The sequence below is a fragment of the Gadus chalcogrammus genome, chromosome 11 (genome assembly GCF_026213295.1).
Source record: "Gadus chalcogrammus isolate NIFS_2021 chromosome 11, NIFS_Gcha_1.0, whole genome shotgun sequence".
NCBI lineage: Eukaryota > Metazoa > Chordata > Actinopteri > Gadiformes > Gadidae > Gadus > Gadus chalcogrammus.
The window spans coordinates 12,195,759-12,217,408 of record NC_079422.1 but is presented as its reverse complement, the minus strand read 5'-3'; the positions used below and the strand labels follow the sequence as shown (position 1 = coordinate 12,217,408).

Genomic DNA, 21,650 nt, shown 5'->3' with positions numbered 1-21,650 from the left:
ACATCTACCTGTGTCCTGTGTGTTAGAGGAGCCCAGCATAGACACTTCAGAGGCAGGAGCAAAAGCCACAGCCGGTAAATTTCTTTGTGTGTGCATGTCAATTTAAGGTACAATATTTAATTCATATGAAACTTTTCGATTCTTAAGAAAGTGTCTTCAATGCTATGCTTACTCCAAAATATCTGACAGTAAGCTTAATATCAACAATAGTCTACTCACCCGTACTGATCATCTCCAACCCATTAGATGATAAAATAAAGTTACAGCAAAAACCCAATACCAATACCAATACCAAATAATATATATTTAATTTTAAATATCATCCCATAAGCGTTATACAACTTTAACCCTGAGAGGTGAAACAATAAACTTCTTATAAGAATACCTGATGTTTATAGATTAAAAATGGGTAGACAAATCAGTTAGTCTGTATGGTGTAGGTACAGTAGGCAGATTTGTGGTGCACTGTGTGGCGATGTTTGGAAGACTAGGAACACATTTGGTAAGCTAGTTTGAGGCAATTTGGTTTGGTATAAGTTTAAGATGGATAAGTACAGAGTTTGAAAGAGCAAGTTTAAGCATTAGTTGGTTAAGGAGGGTTACGTAGGTATTGGGTTAAGTAAGTCAAGTAAGTAATGTCAAATCTAAGAAATCGAGAGTTTAGGTTAGGCCTACAGATGTTAATTTAGTAGAGTAGATGCGACAGTTAAGTTTGGGTGTTAGATGGTCAAGTTTAGACACGTAATGGTAGGTTTGTTGCCAGCTATGGCCCTTAAGTCTCTCTCATTATGTTGAGAGTGGGAGTTGAGGTTCATCCTCAGGATGGTAGGTAGCAGATCACCAGTTCCATGCAAGTTAGCTTCACACAGTAAAAGTTTTGTGCTGGAGGATTTCAAAAACCCTTGATAACTGAAACACAAACTGCTAACAAATAAAAATATATGTCTATGGCAGTGGTTTGAAAATTGTTCTGACCATTTCAAGTTAAAGTCTTTGCAGCTGCCCATCAGTCAATGAAGTGATCCACAGAATGCAGCGACATCACCATCTGGTGTAAAACTCAGGTCATTACATTTAGTAATTTGGGTGATTACTTTATTTACTTCATGGTGATGGTGCTGAGATCACAGCTTCAACCCATATGTAAACCACAACTGAAACTGTACGAGCTGATTGTGTCAAATTGTGTCAGGAAGTATCAAAAGGAGGAGTCATTCTAACCAAAATTAAATTAAGCCAACAATAAAAGAAAATGCATTTCATATTCTTACCCTTCTTCATTATTTATTGACCGTACCACTCCACCACATGCGACTAGTGAAACCAGTGTCTCAATCTCTAATAGTTTATCCAATAAGGACCATTTATTCAACCACTTGAATAAAACTGCCTGTTATGAAACACAAACTACTCGTTTGATTCGTGATCGACTGTTCATATTCAAGCATTTCGATTTTTTCTAAAGTAATAACTCTTCCAGCATGAGACTTCTCTGCTACAAAAGTACAGCTACAGCCAGGAAAAACCCTATGACAAATCAGTAAAATTGTGATTACATTTTAGTCTATCAATTGCCCAGTTAATCTTAGAAATTGGTCAACTTTACTTTACAGCCTTTTATTCCGATGTTGGAGGTATCTTCCTATGGACTTGAAATAGGCAAAATGTTAATTATCAAAGTGTTGAAATTCTTAAAAGATGTTACTTTGTTTTAAGGAACCAGTGAATATGTTTAGGGTGGCCAACCCAATTCTGAAAAAACAAGCAAATATTCAGCCACCAATGGAAAGCCCACAACAAAGTTGGGTTGGGACAACTATATGAAACTTAATGCAAATCAACAGTAGCACAACCAAATATCTGCAAGCCGACAGTGAAGACAGTCACTACAGCATTGCACAGAATGAAACAAATGCAAATAATAAATTAGCCATCAAAACTGCAAGCAGCACTAAGCAGCGGCTTCAAGTGTGTTGAAAGTTGAAATTGGTTAAGACTAGATAAGAAGTAGCAGAGTGTTACGAGTAGTGTGCATACGTGTACAATCAGCATCCATGCAAATCTAGCATGCTAAAAGTCAACCAGGCCCAAAACAACCAGTTAAGACATGCAAATAAACCCAGTCAGTCGTGTAACTAGCAGTCTTCCATCTCGAAAAGACGTCCACAGATCCAGCGGGGTAGCAATGAATGCATTTAGAAACGAGGACAAATCCTTTCAGTCTGGGTAGAACTTTACCTCACTTGTTCTGGTATTCAAGACTTTAACCCTAGAGATTTTGGATCTTCAGGCAAACGCGTCTGTTGAGGGGGCTCTCTGCGAATAAAGTGTCCTGTAGCCATGGTAGGTCAAGTGAATCTTTGTGGAGTCCTGGAGGGCAGAAACGCAAGTGTCTGCACAAGGCCCTGGTCTGCAGAAAGAGTCCCATTGAGTCCTCATGGTTGGACTTTAAGAGACCTACAACTGTGCCAGAAGGCTGTCTTGGCAAGAAGACACTTGGGATGTTTGTGAACCAAACTAGTCATTAAGAAGTAGTGTGGTACACTCAGATCCCCGCTTGACAGTGGGTAGTACGAAAGGACCTCGGAAGTAAATTAATTCTGCATTGCACAGTAGGTTCATTTAATACTGTGGCAATTGTAAACCAAACAAACAATTGATGTAGTGTAGGACACACAGCATTATACAAGACGTCAAAGTGCTGTTGGACAAGAAGAAAAATTATCATACTTGACCTCTACATTTTGGTACAAATTAGACACAATATTATTTACAATCCGATGCCATGGGATTCGTTACCACCTACTAGAATAGTACTGCATAGGTTTGGGGTGCATTGGTGCCATACCATGAGCAAAAAGCAATTTTTGCTCAAAGGAAATTAATGCAGTAGTTTATTGACGGTGCATATGTGATAAGCAAGCGGTCAGGAGCAAGTGGGTGTCCCTTGGTTGTCTGCCAAGACTGACTGAAAACACGGCAGGAACCGCAGATGAACCCAAAAATGTATATATGATCTGTCGAACATCCAACATCGAACTAATTTCATCACGTTGTAAAGTAGGAGGGAAAAGAACAGGGATAGCGATAACATGCGCCTGTCTTCGAGTGGAGTTTAAAGTGAGCGTTGCACAAATCCACAATACAGCTCATCTGAGGTCAGCATCCCAAGCCAATCCAAACTACTTCCACCAGTTTCTCAGTGAGGTGTTGAAGCTCCCCACGTTGGTGGCAAAGTTTGCCCGGATTTCAGTTTAAGGCAAAAAAAAAAAAAGATGCAACAGCGTTGCATCATAATCATAAGAGTTTTATCAGACCCCGAAAAATACAAATCAAGCTCACAAACACTCCACGTTGAGCCTTAATAGGTTTCTGTCACGTGATAACTTAATTTAGAGCTAATAAGAAAAAACATTCTGATTGGCTGCGAGTGAGAAGCTGGTGATTCGTTCAGAAAAGTAGATCAGTGATCAAAAATTAAACAATTTTCAAGAAGCATCAGCATTTACCACATTAGAAATCTATATTTGTAATTCTGGGTTAATGAATACTTAAGACTCACCCTTTCCCAACATCTGCATTTGTTCCATCAACTCCTGGATGCAATTGTCACCTGAAAGGGCACAGCCAATGAGTGCTTAGCACCTGTGCACTTGCCGTCCGATGCCCCTTTATTTAAGGGGGACATATTATACCACCAGGTGGGAGTGTGATTAGCAGTTACAAGCCGGCTGGTAGACTGATCTATCCGGCACACATCTAGGTGGACACGCCCACTAGTGATGTCAGAAGACGCAGATTTTCAAAACAGCTTGTAACGGCTAATCACACTCACACCTGGTGGTATAAATAGTTTTTTTCTAACGACATCGTTGGAGCAGATTTTTTGTCTGTTATCTCAGGTCATAAAGCACTAAACTATGAATCCACACAGTAGCGGTAAAATGAACCAGTAGAAGCAGTGTGCAATTACTGAAAACATTTAAGGCCAATGTACACCAGAATCGGTGGAGTGGACCAGAGCAACATCATTAAGGAAGAAAAGCAGAAAGCATGACAGAAACAGAAGGGGTTTTCATTTTGGAAACTGCAACGATGCGTGATCTTTAGGATAGCATATCTGAAAGCACGAGTCAAACTGCAGTTCATCCGTTTTGCAATGATCTATTTATTTAAAAAAATATAAATATATAAATATAACCTAAAAACATTCTCTTTAGATGCAGACAGTGTTTCTGCAGATCAGAGGGAGGGAATTCCGCAGTCCACATTGCTTAGAGTACGGAGCGGTATTTACAAGCGAACATGATCCAGACCGCGCAGGCGTTCTCAGGGTAGGCATACACGCGCACGCGCACCGCAAGCCTCACATGGTCGCCACGGCAACTCACTATCTCCTCACAGAACTGGGACCTGTGTGAATGAAAACACAACGGGTCGAAACCTTAGCGTTGAGCGTAATGTGATGATGCAAGGGATAATATTATTCAAAATGTAAAATGTGTTATTCGAAAAAATGCACACTTCAAACAAAGAACCTGTAGACCTATAAAAAATATATATATTGGAGTGAAATGAGCTTACTGAAGTCTCAGCGTTCACCAATAGGCGGTGCTCTTTTACACATGACACACGCGCAATCATGACATTGTACATTTTAATAGATAAATCTAAAAGTACAATGCTGAAGAAGTAATTAGAAAGGACAAAAAATGAGCTACATTAGTCTACTTTAAGAGTACGATAGACAAAATATAAGTTGATAAAAGCAGACTACATCCAATCCAACAAAAAAATAGAATCCCATAAAGAAGTAAAACTGCATTCCACACAGGTTAAAATAGTGTTGCAAGATGCTCAGAAGAATGTGCGAATGGTGACATCATGAGCAAATACCTGACCTTTCTCGGAACAGTTGCATCACTCTGTCAACACTTCTGCTTCGGTTTTAAATTACTTCTCTGTCAGCTTGATTCACACTACAACGTCTCTACTGTGGCGGCAAACTGACGTTACAACATCAACGTTGTTTTAGCAAAGTCAGCAATTCACGTGTCCTTTCCATTACCCTGTCAGACAAGTACATTAAAAGGTTCTGTACGCAAGATTTGAGAGCTATGACTCAAGTTTAGTTTATTAGAAATGTATTGGTGAGGGAAATGCTCTGTGAGAATATCTATTTCTAGTTGACTGTGCCCGCCTCTTTAGATTTTAGACTGCTCTCGGCTCGTTCCTGCCCAAGCATGAATTGATGCTGCCTGTCAATCACAAAGCCTGTCAATGTGTTCGAAAGAAGCAGAGGAACTCAGGGAGGGAGGGAGTAGAGCAGGGTCGTGCCGCCTTTAGGCTGTGTACCCGCTCTTTACTGCTCTCCCTCTTGACCACAGCCACATCGTCCCTATGGCGCCTGTGAGGAAACCATTTCCTACTTCTCCAGAGCCGAGTGGCCCCTCCCGCTCACCTGAGGCAGGTGGCGAAGGCGCGGCGTGCGTTGCGGTGCAGGAAGTGGATGGGGAAGCCCTTGAAGGTGTGTCCGTCGGGCACCGCCCGCCTCACCGCGTCCTGGAACTCCTCGTTGCCGCAGGAGACGCCGGTGCAGCGCTCCGTCTCGTAGGCGGCCAGCGCCGAGGACAGCAGGTAGGAGAGGTGGTCGTCCCACACCGTGGCCACCTCCAGGTCCTGGGCGGATCACGTGACACCCCCCAACGTCACATTACACTCGGTTTAAACCAATCAGGTGCCGCTAAATGGGACTAACCTACTTATCGTTACATCCCGAACTAAGGCGATAAAGAAGTTGATTTATTGCATCCCATTTTCGTTCCCTATATTCTTTCGTCCTAGTCTTTGTTTCAGTAATCAGGCACTCACAACGGTAAGGATCTAAATTGACCAATAAATATAATTGCTAAGGTAGATGCCCATTTCCCCTCCCCGTTATTTTCCTGCATAGCACTTATGCCTAGCACTTATTTTAAACTGTTCCATTTTCTTAAACAGCGAATCAATAGATCAGTGGCGGAAGAAGGTCCATCATCTCCTGAAAGATGCACCACATTAAGTTCAGGTAACAGGACTTCACCTTGCGGTGCTCCGCCACCAGGAAGCGCATCTCCAGCTCCAGCTGGTTGCTAGCGGCGGCGGGCTCCAGGGAGGAGGCGCAGAGGGGGGGGATGGGAGGCAGGGAGGTGGTGGAACCCGGAGCACACACCGACCTCAGGGCCTCCTCGCTCATCGCCTTCCACCGCGATGGGTTCTGTCACCATGGAGCCATAGAGTGAGCTTACAACATCACATTTAAACACTCAGCCACACACGTAGGCATTGAGGGAGTATTATTCATACTTTTGATATCACAAGCATGTCATAACTTGTCTTTTCAAACTGAATAACTAATAAATGGCTGAATAACAGCCATTTAAAAGTTATCCACATCCATGCAGTTGTATGGACTTCGGTGGGGTCAAGGACGTTGGGTACGTTGGGAACACATCGTCATCACACCTGAAGGTCAAAGACGCAGAGCGGCACGGCGTCCGTGGGCTGGCAGTTTGCCAGGAAGCTCTGGTGGTTGAAGACGCAGCCCACCGTGCGATAGGGGGACGAGGGCTTTGGCTGGGGGGCCAGGGGCGGGGCGTCTGGGTCGATAGCCTGGTGCAGGTATCTGACGCGCAAAGGAGACAAGTCGGTTGAGACCCTCCGTTGCACACACGCACAAGCACACACGCACAGGAGTAGATGGAAGGATGAAAAGAGATGGAGACAGAGCAGAGGAAAAAACTCCTCAAAAACTCAAAACAAAAACAATTTTCTTCAAGTATAATTATTAACAATTTCAACACAGATTATATCAAGTAAAAATAAATCAAAAAAAATTGACAGCGTAACAATGAAAGAGAGCTCAACTGTCTGCCATGGCAATGTGTGTGTGTGTGTGTGTGTGTGTGTGTGTGTGTGTGTGTGTGTGTGTGTGTGTGTGTGTGTGTGTGTGTGTGTGTGTGTGTGTGTGTGTGTGTGTGTGTGTGTGTGTGTGTGTGTCTCACCTGTGCGCGGTGAGGCTCTCCCAGAAGGTGATGCTTCCGTCAGTCCCGCGGGTCAGGACCCAGGTGTGGGGGCCTCCCTTGGCCCTGGTGCCCACACACACGTACGCATCCAGACCGAAGCCCAGCAGCAGGCTGCACAGCAGGGTGGCATGGTCCTCACAGTCCCCCTGGAGGGAACACGCAACATACGTCACCAGGGGACTTTCCTTCTGCACTGGAGGTGACAAGGTTGTACAACTGTGTGTGTATACATACATTATGTATACACATCCGCACATACATTATAGATTTAACAAAAAATACACTTGTTTTCAGAATCAAGTGCAATTTAATAAACCTATGTATTACCAAAGGATATTTTTTTGCATAAGTCACACAGCTAAGAGGGAGAAATCCCATCTCTCAGGATCCACTTCTTCAGTGTGACTGACCCTGAGTCACCGTGTCATCCTTGTGTACATGTCTAAATAAACATCACCCATACAAAAGCAGTCCTCCCTGTCCTGTAAGCCTTGATCACATGCGTGAGACAGACTGATGAGGATAGGTTGGCAACCACTTGTAATAATAAAACCCCTCATTTAATGTGTGTGTGTGTGTGTGTGTGTTGTTGTATTGTTTGTGTGAGTGCATGTGAGAGAGAGATTGGAGTGGAGGCACAAAGACTGAGTGTGCGCGCGCATGTGCGCGTCTGTGTGTGTGATGCTGGCCAGCCAGGATTACACGGAAGAAGGAATGATAGATGCTTCCCAGAAAGGGCTAATATGGAGAGAGGGGGGAGGGGAGTGACATGGCTAAATTAATTTTCCCTGGAATGAAGCTCAGAGATCACAGCTGGGTCACAGCGTTTCTGTATGCATCAGCAGTGCAGCTCAGCACAGTTCTGTGGTGTTCTAGATCTGGTCTAAATCTGGCCCACAACACGGAACTGCATTACTGTATTGGGGTAAGACTTTTGCTGAATGTAATTCATACAGTGGTCCAACTATATTCGATATTTCCATATTTAGTAGCCAGGGAAAGCAATAAGTCCTCACACAATGCAAATGAAAGATGTCTGATCATAAGGTCAAAATAAAAATAATTATATATATATATCTTTAGGTGACCTTGGGTGTCTTGAAAGGCGCCTCTAAATTAAATGTATTATTATTATTAATATATATATATATATATATATATATATATATATATATATATATATATATATATATATATATATATATATATAATCTGCTCACTTTGATTCAAAGTAACACGACTGAGGTTAAAGTAATGCGGGGCAGGCTATGCAGTGGAAAACCTTTTCCCTTTCCCGGACTAGATCCCTCCCACACAAACAGCCATTCATATCCAGGTAATGCTGAGTACCCACTACAGGATGATTCGCCCGATATTGTGCCCGATTTCCCCCTTCCGACTCTGGTCAGCAAATTCTGATTTTTCTTGATGGTTCTACAGATTATCGTGTGGTGTGTGGGGTATGTTAAAAGTTTTTATTTTTTTTAACGATCGGGCCCTCTCCATTTTCAGAAAAAAACATTGCAAAAGCTAAGCTAGATCTTCCTGACCATCGTCAACCATGTTTGTTTACACTAAAGTCACGGTTTTGATTGCAAGAGATTGTCGAGAATTCCGGTTTTGATAATCAGGACTGGGCTGTTGTTGAATGGAATCAGTTAGTGCCTGGTGTGCTTTGTTTCCTTCCACACAAAACTATTAAATGTATCTTAATCTATCATTAGCTGGGGGGTCTCTCTCACGTCATAATGTAAATGTCCATATTTGTGTGCATTTTCACACTTTACACTAACTCAGCTTTGCCCACAATTCCCTAAATGCCTTCTACACAAGGGCTATTTGCAAACCAAGGCGTGCAGAGAGATCAGTCGGACGGTGTGTTTGTTCAGGTCTCTCCTACCTTGCCTCTACACACGAAGGCCAGCAGTGAGCACCACTGCTCCTGCTTCGCCCCCCCGCCCACCAGGGGGGCCTTCTCGTCTGCCAGAAGACTGACGAAGCGCGCCGCCTGGCGGGGGCTCTCCAGCAGCCGGCCCGCCCGCAACACGCGCACATAGGAGCACACCGGCCGGTTGACACCGTTCTCGTCCTAAAGACACACACACACACACACACACACACACACACACACACACACACACACACACACACACACACACACACACACACACACACACACACACACACACACACACACACACACACACACACACACACACACACACACTGGGATGAGAGGTGACTTTAAGGACAGTGAAAACCTGCATTGCAGCTTTGAAATCACCTCCCCTCATTGGTGGCAGAAAATAAATGCTAGAAAGAGGAAATTAAATCCAAAAGCCTCAACCTTAAACAAACAGACCAGTAAGAGCATCAGAGGGAAGGGCCTCAGAGATGTGTTTCGGAATACGCAAATGCAAATACTGCTAGAGTTCACAACACACGCACACACCTGTGCGAAGATCTTGACCAGTTTGGACTGGTGTGAAGGGCGGATCTCTAGAAACTCCCTCCACCACTGCTTGGCATAGACCAGGAAAAGCCTCTCCTTCTCCGCAGACCTCTGGCGCTCCAGCGATTGCTGGACAAGAGGCGGTTACCATCAGGGGGACAGTTGTACAGTACAGACTGGAGATATGCTGTTACAAGTCAGATAGTCATGACAGGGGCTATAAATAAGGGGTAAAACAACGTAAACAGCAACACTCCACCTCACTTTTAACTCTCGAAACGTATATGTCCCAAGTAAGTTGTGAAAAACAAAAACAAAACATCTACTGATTACAACCAAAAAATATTTACACCAGGTTTTAAGTAGGTCAATAGCTTAGCTGAGACCTATCTTGAGTGATGCATGAGAGATGTAAACGTTTCATTACGTATGACAATAGAGAAAGATTAGGAGAACAAACAACTTAGATTGACAGGTGATTGGGCTCTTGCTGACCTGTGTGGTGATGATGTCCACATTGAGAGTCTCCACAACTGGAGGGTAGAGCTCAAGACTGATGGTCAGAACACCGGCTGGTACTTTACTCTCACTTCCTGCTCTCACATACACAGACATACATGCAAAGTTGTTGGCCTGTCCCTAAGAGCAACAAAAATCCTGCTGATGATATATGCTTCTCTTAAACCTGTTCTTCTACAGAAACTTGACAATGAGCTGGAGGCCATGTGTGGAACCAGGCTCAGAAACCAAAGCAGTCCTGCTGGGCTCTGGCATTTCCCTTCCATTTCTTATGCATATATACATGTGGGTGAATATGTTTGCCTTGACATTTTATTGTTAATCTATTATCATTGGTTTATTGAATTTATAATGAATTTAGCAATAAACTATACCACTTGATCTGCTGGGGTCGGTTAGTCTTACTAGCTGGACAGTCTTTAAGCAAACCCCAGCCAGGATGGCAGCTAATGGCCCCGCTGCAGTGTAGGAATAGATTTCCTTCTCATGATCGATGATTACAATAAAACATTTTTGGCACCATTCAGCTTATTAAGTATACATTCCAGTTCACCCGCTCACCCACTCCCAGTAGCTCCACACTGAAGCAGGTCCTCCCACTGGGAGCACTGAGTACACTCCTCCAATCCAGGAAGTAGGAGGAGACCAGAGTGGTTTCATTGGAGGTGTCCATCTTTATCAGAACCAAATGTACTGGGTCACAAATGGACAGCATAGTGGTGCAATCTGCCATTCTGCTACCTTCCCCTAAAATATATAATATGAAAACGGAAAAACACATTGTGGATTGGCTAAATTGCCACACATTGTGGACCTCAATAATTATTTACATCTCAATGAGAACCAACAGAAATCCAACAGAAGTAACGCACCGATTCCGTCTCTGTGGACCTCCAACAGGAAACCCTCTTGCAGGTCAGGTTCGCAGGCACAGGGAACCGGCTTCGACTGGAACCTCTGATTACGGAAGTGCAGGTAGAGCCTAAAGGTGGAACACACCTGGCCGGGCAGTGGTTCTGGTTCCTGCAGGTGATCCAGAAAGGCCTTGCCACCAAGTACCTGGAGATGAAGGTATCGACGGGCCACGTCAATGTCCACTGAAAGGGGAGTGAAGAAGAAGAAAAGGAACAAATTAACTTATTATTCAGGTCGAGAAATAACTCGAGAGATGCCTACTGTGGTCGAGTTGGTGTGAATTGTCTCACTTCTATTCAACGGCAGCCGGTTTTTTTCAGCAACATGAGGAGCAGACTTATTGGGGAAATCTTTCTCTCTGCTTCTCTCCGTGTCTTGCTGTATACTCTACAGAATCAAAGAATAGTTAGTATAGAGTAAGTGGGCAAACATTTCATCTTTGGTGAAATTCTGTTTTATAAAATACTTTCTCAATGAATGCATTAAACGTATTTGACAACACGTATTTTACTTAATAATTATTTAATCCTCAACTCAAATAGCCTACATGTATTCGGGTAAGGTACTCTAGTACATAACAAACAAAGGGTCCTATTGTTGGGTCACCTGGCTGAACTGCAGGTCTCTCATGACATCATCTATGATCCCCCTGCGCTGTAGAGCCTGTAGGAAATCCCCCTCGGAGAAAGTATGCGGTCCATAGCCCAGACCATCCTTCAGAGTCTCGGACAGCACCTCTCGAATCTTCCCATGGACATCCATCTGATCGACATGCCCCAAGCATGTTTATACCATGGTTATTGATTTGTTTTTTAAGCACAACTTATACATTTGACTACTTATTGACAACTTAGACAGTAAACTACACGACAATGCGTCTTGAGATGACTACTAGCTCTTGCAATACAGTATCGGGACTCTGGGTAGAAGTCGGACTTTACAATACATGATACAAAAAAAACTAATAACGTCTAATTTGCTTGTTCACCTTTATCAGATGATCGTGAATGGTTTTCTTCAGTTCGCTAGCTTTCTCTGGAGGAAGAGACATTGTGACTAAAAGTCTCTAACTATAACAAATGAGCAGTAACATACGGCGTAGCTTAAGAAATCATATAGGGGACAATCTATCCAGGCTGTATTTTCCTTTAGTTTTACATGGCCAAGTCCTGGGAAGTTCCGTTTAAACTGTGGCGGAAAAGCAAGCGGGAATGTGCCCTTGTCCAATGCCTGTTGTTATTTATTCAACTTCTTAAATCAACCATATAACAGACAGCTCATTTTAGTGTCATACCACAATATGTAATTTTCAACGGAATGATATGCTTATAATCTGAATTTCGTTTAAATTCCCAAAACAATCTACCCTTTTGTCCGCAGGATATCTAAACGGTCCGAAAGTCGTCACCGAACTGCGACCAATCAAAAGAGGTCCCCTCTTTGTAGTTTTCGCCCGACTGCACTGTAGTCCATGCGACACCGTTTCGTTTATTATATATTAATTATTACGAATATTACGTCCGATTGATGACGACGAACAATATATGGGACATAGGCTACTTATTAAAAGATACTTAATTATAATTGTGTTAATGCTTGCGTGTGTGTGTGTACGTGTATATGACTGGACCAAGGGAGCCACACAGTAGTTTAACCATTAGAACAGGTTTGATCCAGCAGGTGTTCTGGCACGCTAGGAGGGGATAGTGTTGCATGTAGTGCAGTCCAAAAGAAAAAACAATCAATATGGGGAGATGGCTCCTTCCTAAAATTTGGATTGACTTCCTGGAATTTAGAGAGCGACTGCAGCCAACTTTTCCATTCCTATATTAATTTAGCTGAGTGCTTTGGGTCCCGGAGAACATAATACCGTGACATCCAGCTCAGTAATGGATGAACGGCATTTACAGGTGGCTGCTTCCACCCATGGCGGGTAAAATGAAATTCAAACATACAACCCGACTTTGTTATCAAATATTTTATTGAAGAAGTTCATATTTTACTTTCCCATCATATTCTCGCTGCACCTCAGCAGTGCACAAGCCATCCCCTGAATCGTACGAGGGTAAAGAAAAGATTGAATGGAATGTTATGGCTGAGAACAGCTGTGTTAAATAAAGACCGTAAAAACCAATCCAATAAGGATAAATATCCAGTGTTTCAGAAAGTATTTATCAATGCTTCTGAAAGGGGTTAGCACATACCAACACATTTGGTTTTAAAATATCTTTGATACAACTTACACTTGTCACATATCAACTTCCAGTAAATAGCTCAATTCAGTGCAAACATGTAATTCTCTTTAGTCTGGATGACAACAGCTAATGATTCTACATGGATTTAGTTTGACCATATTGCAATTCTAATGTGAAATATTTGTCTCACTCAAGGCACATTGAAAAGTACACCAACTGGAAAACTACTATATGCAGACTCACGCGGTAACTTTATTTTGCCGCCATCAACATCACATTTGACTTTCGAGTTTTATGCAAGACAGTCCATATCTGCAGATTGCACTATACACATGTTTCTCTGTATTGTTTTGGTCCCGGTCAATCTATTACATAGCTGGTGTAATTATAAGCTCATATCTTCTTTTAACAAATCAAAATGTTTAAATCCGGCAAAGAGAACATTGTTACGTTACAGTTCCTATCAGCTTCAATGTTTGTGTTAGAGACATAATAACAAAAACATTCTAAGTGTTGGAACACAGCTAGGGGATTTTTAACTATTCCCCATCACATGCCATTTTAAAACCCACGTCACAATCCATGTTGCTTCTCCCTTGCACAATAGTGGGACAACCTGAAAATACATAAATTAACCCAACCAGTGGGTTAAAACACAACACAGTAGAACTGAAAGCTTGCTGAAGCTATGTGAGAAATAAAACCTGTTTCAAAAAGGAGTTTGCAGCAAGGGACCTTGCTTGGCTATAGGCTTTATTCACCAGCAGCCTCTTTGGGGGAACTCAGTTTCCCCAACCAGCTTAAGTTTAGAACCAATATGGCCGCTAGGTGAATCATGTCTATTGGTCATGTGAGAACTAAAACCTACAATGTGTGCTCATGTAACATAAAGCAAAACTCAACGGATTGACATTCTCTTAAGAATATCGAACATCGAGGCATCTGACCCAGAACTGCCTCATCCAACAAAGAAAAGGTTTCTTGACTTACTGGCATGCCCCGTAGGCATAAATGGAAGAACAAACTTCTAAATGCATAAATACATGCATGGAACGGAGAACAATTTTCCTTATAGAAAAAGCTCAGTTTGTTGTTGACCTCTTGTCTTTGGAGTCACATCTACTACATATTTATCTATGGTAGGATGGAAAGTCAACACATACACAAACACACCATTTGAAATGCAAAATGTAAAACATGTCGACAGATGATCCAGTGATCAGACACCTGACCTTTTCAATTTGTATGATACAGTACATTCATCAAAGGTGAAATAAAGAATTTGAAATCATCGTGCTGGCACCGAGATCCTGAGATGTTACTATTTTAGTTTTTTTGTCTTGTTAAGATCTTGCATGAAAAATAAACACAAACTAAATTGATCTAGCGCTCCTGCGTGTTCAGAAGAAATAAATACCCCCGGTTATGCACCTCTTACCGTCTAACTCTACTTTCAACAAGAAAAGTACCTAATCCCTGGTACTGGTGCAAAATAAAGAGTCAGTTTGAACTCAGCAAGAGTTTCTCACTGGGAGTACCACCAGCACACTAGCAGGCCTACTGCCAGGGCCGCGCCGGCCCCCACGTTTAGCAGAATGGGCCGCCAGTAGAGCCACTGGTCCCGTTTCCTCTCTGAGTCGCTCAGTCTCTGCTTCATCTGTTGGACCCTCTGTGCCGTGCAGGCGATCCGGTCTTCACGGTGCCTCTTCCGCACACTGGAAAGAATCAAGACAAGAGGTTGGCAATTAATCTCCTGCTAAAATTAAGAGAAAATCCAACCGCCAACAGGAACGGTGAGGTTTGTTTTCCTGGAAGCTCATCAATGGGCGCCCACTTCGTTCCAGCTTTATGACGACAAAGTATGCATTCTGTGCGACTTACGGCCCAGAGTTCTTCTCTGTCTGGTGCTCGTGTGCGAGGTCGCCGGTCCGATCCTTGTCTGGTCTGTCGTCCTGTGGGCCGACCTCTGGCCCCGGCCCGGGTCCTGGCTGTCCGTTGGGCTTGTTTGCCAGGCTGGGTCTTGGCGGTGGTAGCGGAGGGGCGAACAACTCTGGCTCTTTCCTCTTGGTCTGTTTGGGCGGACAAGATACAAAAGGCACGATGGAAGACCATCAGCGAGCTCTCACAGTGAACGATGACAAAACAAAGAAAGCTCTATTGGGTAATGAAGGCTTGGTTCACTGGGGGTCTGACGGCAGCATGTCTAGTCTCTAGAATAATGATGGCGTAGGATTATGTTAGCTCAAATTCTGGAGCACTTAAAAAACATGCGATCCCTCAATGCTAATTATCCTTGAGAATTCCACATTTCTTTACTTAGGTAAAAAACACTTTGTGACAAAGAAATGGGTTGTGTGTTGGAATGAGTATATGAAATGATGGTGGATTGTAGAGTAAAACCTTTGTTACGGGTTTTCATAATAGATAATTTCATAATAGGTTCTCTGATCTGCATATATCCGTGGGAATTGCCGCCTTCAATAAGTGAAAGTGCAAAGACTTAGACTAATGAATGTTATTCAGTTTCAATCTTTGCTAGTTCCACTATCAGCTCAGTTTTAGCTCTAGTGAGATATGGACAATATGGTGAAGTGAAAACATACCTTGTTTTCATACTTTTTTTTTTCACCAATGTACAAATTAACCTCATTCATCTCAGGGGAGATACTACACATTTAGGCAAATCGCAGACTTTCTTCATCAGTTACGAATGCAACTTTGTTAAAATATTTCAAAGGCAACACACCAAACAGGTGGTTAATTCTCAGAATGACACCAGGTACCTCTGTAAATTCTACCTGTATCTGACACACACCAAACACAGGTGGGTAATTATCAGAATGACACCAGGTCCCAGGGGGAGAGCATACCTGTATCTTGTTGTCCTTCAAGATGAGCCTGGCTCCTTCGATCACGGCCATGTAGGAGAAGCGGAGCTGGTCAGGGGTTTGGATGAGCCCCATGCGGTATTCCCTCATGTCCAGCAGGACCTTCTGAATGTCTATGGAGGAGATGTCCTCTCTCTTGGCCATCTACATAAACACATTTGAATGTTCTTTAATTACAAATGAAAATTAATAGTTGATAGTTGACAAATACAGACCATTTTTAGTATGGCTGGGTAAAAATATAGATTCATCAATGCACCGCAATTGGTTCTCGATTCAATTCCGATTGAGATTTATTTTTAAATAGATAATTGTATTCATATATTTTTTTATTTATTAATGCTTAACATTTCACTGGTCGTTCATTACGGCCAGTTATTTTGTTGTCAAAAACGATGGCCCATTCTAAGGCTAATTATAATTGCACTACTTTAAAAGTAAGCACATTATGAGCTTGATAGTGTTTACATTTCAACCTATAATAAGAGGGACATTTTCTATTTTTATTTTCTAGTCATCGTAATCAAGAACCGAGTATGCCTAAATTGACATGCACTTTTACATTTGCCCATGTTATGATTATTACTTTTTGCTAATTAAAGCACAATGAAATGGTTAATTCATTTTGGGGTCACTTTGTTCGAAACCAATACAAATGACAAAAATACCTAAATAATATTTAGGTATTTTTGTCATCTGCACGTATTATTGAATCGATGCATTTGGACCAATATCGAATCTAATCGATATTGAATCGTGACCTAAAGAATCGGAATTTAATGAATTGTGAGGTACATGGCAATACCCAGCCGTCATTTTTAGGGAGGGTTTCCAAAAGCGGTCTTAAGGCGATGTACAGTGCAAAATGACAAACCCAACTCTACATACAAATTAACCAACATCAGCATGTTTTCAACTATACTATAACTATTAGCCTAATGCACTATTATGTAAATCTATACGATATAGGCTTACATAATATACACAATATCAAACCGTGGCCGGTGTTTGTGGAGACAGAGAGCCCCATTCTATCTTACTATGCATGGTATTCACATCCAATCATGACAAAACCTAGCCTGGCTCCGCCCGCCTAAGTACTTCCGCTCAATTTGAATTTCCCTTCAGTACTAGCAAAGGAAATGAAATTAAGTGAAGTACGAGTCTGGTAGAACCAGGCTAGACAAAACCCCCATCGATAAAGAGAATGCAGAAGCATTTGACTGATTAAAAATGTAAAACAGATGTGAATGATGGGTTTGAGCGTGAAGAACCAATATGGAACTTTCCTATGTCCACATCCCAAGCACACAAAGTCCATAATAAGCACTTCGCACAAAAGCCAGGAGTGGACACAGTGATCCAAGTCACCGTGGCTCTATCGTTGTGTACTGCTGGAAAATGCGTTTCTCTTACCCATGGTGAATAGCCAATGCAAGCCTTGTGCAATTGATGTGGGCTTATAAGAATATGCTGCAGACCAGATCTACAGCTTGATCTAAGAGCTATCATTAAGAGTATAATTGTTTAAAAACTCTGACAATATTGTTCATTGTTTCAGGGAATCCATCTTGCCTGTCCATCACATACTGTATAGCTAAGCTCCACCAGAGTTGTGTGAATGCAACAATGCTCAACAGCAGCGAGACTTAGGGAAGAAGGGAATGTTTATTTGGTGGGTTTCATTTGGAAACCTTTCTCTCGCCATGCTAAAATGATTGACAACTCAGAATGATGACTCAACTATTAGTCAAGGTTACAGCCCCACACTATTGCATGCCTCTTTCTTGGAAGCACTTCCCCTCCACAGAACCATATTTCGTGGGAACCCGTGCACAATATGATTGACATATGCTCATATAAACCGTGTCTTTAACAGCGCCAGGGTGCTGGTATTATTTTGTTAATGCAAAAAGGAAAAATGACAAATATCTTTTCTGTTCTACTTAAATACCCAATGACCTTTGAAAAGCAGTAGTGAAAATGGTGAATGAAGACATTTCCCTTAAACAGCTGCCATTTGCTTCATCTGACAATAGTGCACGGTTAGAATTATCCACCAAAGCAAATACCACTTTACAAATAAAGATCCAGTCTATCATTGGCATGCCAAAATATTTTATTAGTCTGGCTAAATGTGCTTTGTCCTCAACTGTGAAACTGTGTTTAGCAAAGCTTCTGTCTTTATGTCTGCATACTTTGCATTGTATTATATCCCTGGTAATTCTTACCAGAACCAGGCAGGTGTCCACTAACGAAAATGTCCCAGAGCGGCCAATCCCAGCGCTGCAGTGCACCACAGATGGGCCGTGTTCTGGGCCTAGCGAGCCGGACTCGCGCACCTTGAGGAGGAATTTGAGGAAGGCTGCAGGGGATTCAGGAACCCCAAAGTCAGGCCAAGCGGTGTAGTGGAAGTGGTATATCTCCCTTGACTCGCCTGTCTGCATTGGGATACCAGTTAAAACAAGTAGACCCGATTGTTAGTGAACTGTTACAGGACTATTAGGACAATGGGGGTCAAAATACCAGAACTTGGAAAAGGCATGGACCAGGGTTACAGATTAATTAACAATGTTTTATGATTATAAAAGTAAAAAGGTCATACTACATAATGTAGAATAGCATGAGAGACACAATATCAAGTAAGGCTTTATTTGCTTACCTTTGTGTTCTGTAGCTGTAGCAAACGTATTGTGAAGTAGGACTGATCCTCTTCTAAAAGTAGCCTCACAACTAACCCTGTGTCTGTAAAACTGATCTGTTGCTCTTGTGCGGTGGGCCAGTACTGTGCACACTTTTCCTGTGGAAAAAAAACAATGATTTAACAATGGGACATCTGACTACAGGTATACAATAACATATTCTTCAACTGCTTCAAAACGAAAAGCATGTAAGCCAATGCAGGTTACTTCTGTCAAACTTTTTTGTTGGATTTGAGATAAACACTAGAATGTGAACAATATTTCAACAACATTCACAAAATGTGAAGAGCATGGTCGACATCATTTAGATTTGCTTCATAGGGAGCAGAGCAATTTTTTTCATAATGATTTATTAGTTTATGGATGCATGTCATGAACAATAATAATATAGCTATATTGTACTCACCGATCCTTTTTCAATGACTCGGTTGAGCATTATAACAGCCTTACAACACTGTTCCCAGATCATCAACCAGAAATGGCCACAAGTGTTTCTCAATGGACCCTTAAAGCATAGGAAAAGTTATTGGTTTTCAAAAACACCATAAGAGTGAAACGTGCTTCTTTGAGCATACACAGGAACTTAACTAGCCCACAGGGCTTAACCCCCTACCGGAACCTAAACAACATTATGACTGCTTGCAGCATTGTGGAGTTAACCCAGCACAGCACTGCAAACATTCATAATGTGCAGTGTTTACTGCAAAACACTGAAAGCTGAAGTAATAATGTGTAGTACTGTGGAGTAAACACTGATGGATTAAGCATGGAAGGACATCCGATAACACAGTAGTTAAAACCCAACAAAATGCATTTTCATGACTAAGCCATTGTCAAAATACTCCTTCATAGAGTGGTCACGTAGACTTCTCTCAAATGCCCACAAAAGCAGCGATACACAATTATGTCAGCAGAAAACCCCCCGGCCAAAAAAAAAAGGGTGATGTTTGGAACGTCACTCACCTGAGATAAAATGTAAGCTCTTTGAGCCTCTTCCACCGTGACGAGGCTTGCGTTGATATAGTCATTATCACAGTTTTCAAGTCTTACTCTACTATGATCATCTGAAAGATATGGAGCAAAATAATTGATGATAACAAGTCTAACATTATGAAGGTTTGGGGATTCCTATTTACCAGAGGTAACACTTACATGGACTAACATCTCTGTAACGGTTCAAATTTCGATTTGCTGGAAGTTTCGCCACTTTGTAGGGGTATTTACTGGCTTGGTTGCGGATTTCCTATAAATACAGGAATACCAAAGAGATAAATACATTACACTGGTGTATCAACAAGATGGGTTTATGCTGAGATGTACTGAAAGCAATGACGGATGATGTAGTGGAGAGGCTCGATACAAAGCTCCAAATATATCCACCAGGTTATTTGGGCTATACATGAGATTATACTTCTGTATTAGTAAAAGTGTAAAAACGTATTGTGTTTATATATCGAATATAAGCCAAAGGTTGTCACTCATTCTGCGAATATAAACAGGGCTTAAGATGCACACGGAAATCGACACTATTCCGAGAAAGCTTAGATTTAGTTCCAAGTAATGGCTTGCTGTGCATGTTCTGCGCGTTACATGTCAGATGCGGTTCCGTCGGTTATAAATGAAATGGCATTACATGACACTCTCTCCCTCCTACATACTGCATCAAATCGGACACTTGCAGTAATGACATGAATTTGCCTGGTGGCTCTGGCAGTATCTGCAAATGTCTCAAATACATAATATGATTATATAGGTACAAAAAACACAACATAGGCTTAAGAACATAGAATCTGAAAAAAACACTCTATACTTGTGAAAACAACCCATATGAATGTCATTATAAAATGAGAACACATCTAGTGTGTCACAGAACACAGTCTAATTTTACTCTTCAGCTACACAAGTGTGTCTCTAAAACCGTGCGCCTTCTCGGTAAGCCTTAACAGGTTCTTGGAAGCATCAGTGGACACCGGTGTTAGCCCGCCTCATCACGGGGACCTGCCGGAGGAAACCTATGAGAAGTGGGCTTGCACGTTTTATAGCCGAGTCGCTACGGAAGTCCGGAAGACCTAACTTAACGACTAGCGACCCATGCGTCCTTAGATGCGCCTCAAGTCACCAGGGCACCGTGGTGGCTTGTAACTGTTCACTGAGGTTCAAATGCGTTCATGACCTAAATAGACGGATAGCATAAAACAAACTAATACCTTGGAAGCCAAGGGGCTACCCAGCGTTAGCTAAAATAAGCTAACTCGTTAGCAACGATCGCCACATAAACACGAGAGGCCCTCCGTGGCTGCGACTTACGTTGTAAATGTTTTGCCATTGCCCCGACGAGTCTATGTCTTCAAGTTCCTGCTCCATGTTACTTTGGATGTTGTCCCGATACACTTCACACACGACAGGCAGATGTTTAACGTCTTTTCTGGAGTAACTTGTGTCTGTGCGCCATATAGACAGCAGTCTCACGCACCCTGTGGACCCCTACAGGGAGGAGCGGAGGACTCCGGTCAAGCGCTGTCATCTGGGTTGCCAGGTTAGAAAATCCCTGATATTATTGGGAGCTCAATTATTCAACTGCATTCCCTAATTAAAACACACAACGTCTATATGAAGTTAATGTATTTTATTTACTTCTGTATATAACTCAAAATAAACCTTCAATATTGTACGCATACAATTATACAAATAATTATATAATAACAAATAGGGGATTGAATGAAATATGGCAACCTAATACATCAAGTAAAATCAGCGTTTGACTGAAGTAAACATTTATTTAAGTTGTACTTTTCTTAATGAAATAATTATTGCTCTTGCACCGTATCTTTTAAAATGTTGACCTATGAAAGATTTTTACTTTACTCTTGACAGTCCTTTTTTAAAAGGTCCCATCTAGAAGAAGGTGTTCCTGC

At 42.0% G+C, this 21,650-nt stretch overlaps 2 protein-coding genes across 2 annotated transcripts; both read right to left on the bottom strand.

Annotated features, from left to right (window-relative positions):
- Positions 1-1,279: 1,279 nt before the first annotated feature.
- On the bottom strand, positions 1,280-12,326 carry cep76 (centrosomal protein 76). The gene is made up of 13 exons (XM_056602950.1): positions 11,939-12,326; positions 11,557-11,712; positions 11,241-11,337; positions 10,908-11,132; positions 10,597-10,782; positions 10,012-10,109; positions 9,517-9,645; positions 8,965-9,153; positions 7,044-7,210; positions 6,505-6,664; positions 6,083-6,256; positions 5,462-5,679; positions 1,280-4,413 (listed from the first exon to the last, which is right to left on the bottom strand). Exons 1-13 carry the CDS (start codon positions 11,999-12,001, stop codon positions 4,275-4,277), a joined length of 2,001 nt encoding a protein of 666 aa, XP_056458925.1. The 5' UTR covers positions 12,002-12,326; the 3' UTR covers positions 1,280-4,274.
- A 540-nt stretch (positions 12,327-12,866) lies between these two features.
- Positions 12,867-21,222, bottom strand: ptpn2a (protein tyrosine phosphatase non-receptor type 2a). The gene is made up of 9 exons (XM_056602419.1): positions 21,043-21,222; positions 19,888-19,978; positions 19,699-19,799; positions 19,142-19,240; positions 18,696-18,833; positions 18,265-18,474; positions 16,016-16,177; positions 15,027-15,214; positions 12,867-14,860 (listed from the first exon to the last, which is right to left on the bottom strand). Exons 1-9 carry the CDS (start codon positions 21,097-21,099, stop codon positions 14,671-14,673), a joined length of 1,236 nt encoding a protein of 411 aa, XP_056458394.1. The 5' UTR covers positions 21,100-21,222; the 3' UTR covers positions 12,867-14,670.
- Positions 21,223-21,650: the final 428 nt, after the last annotated feature.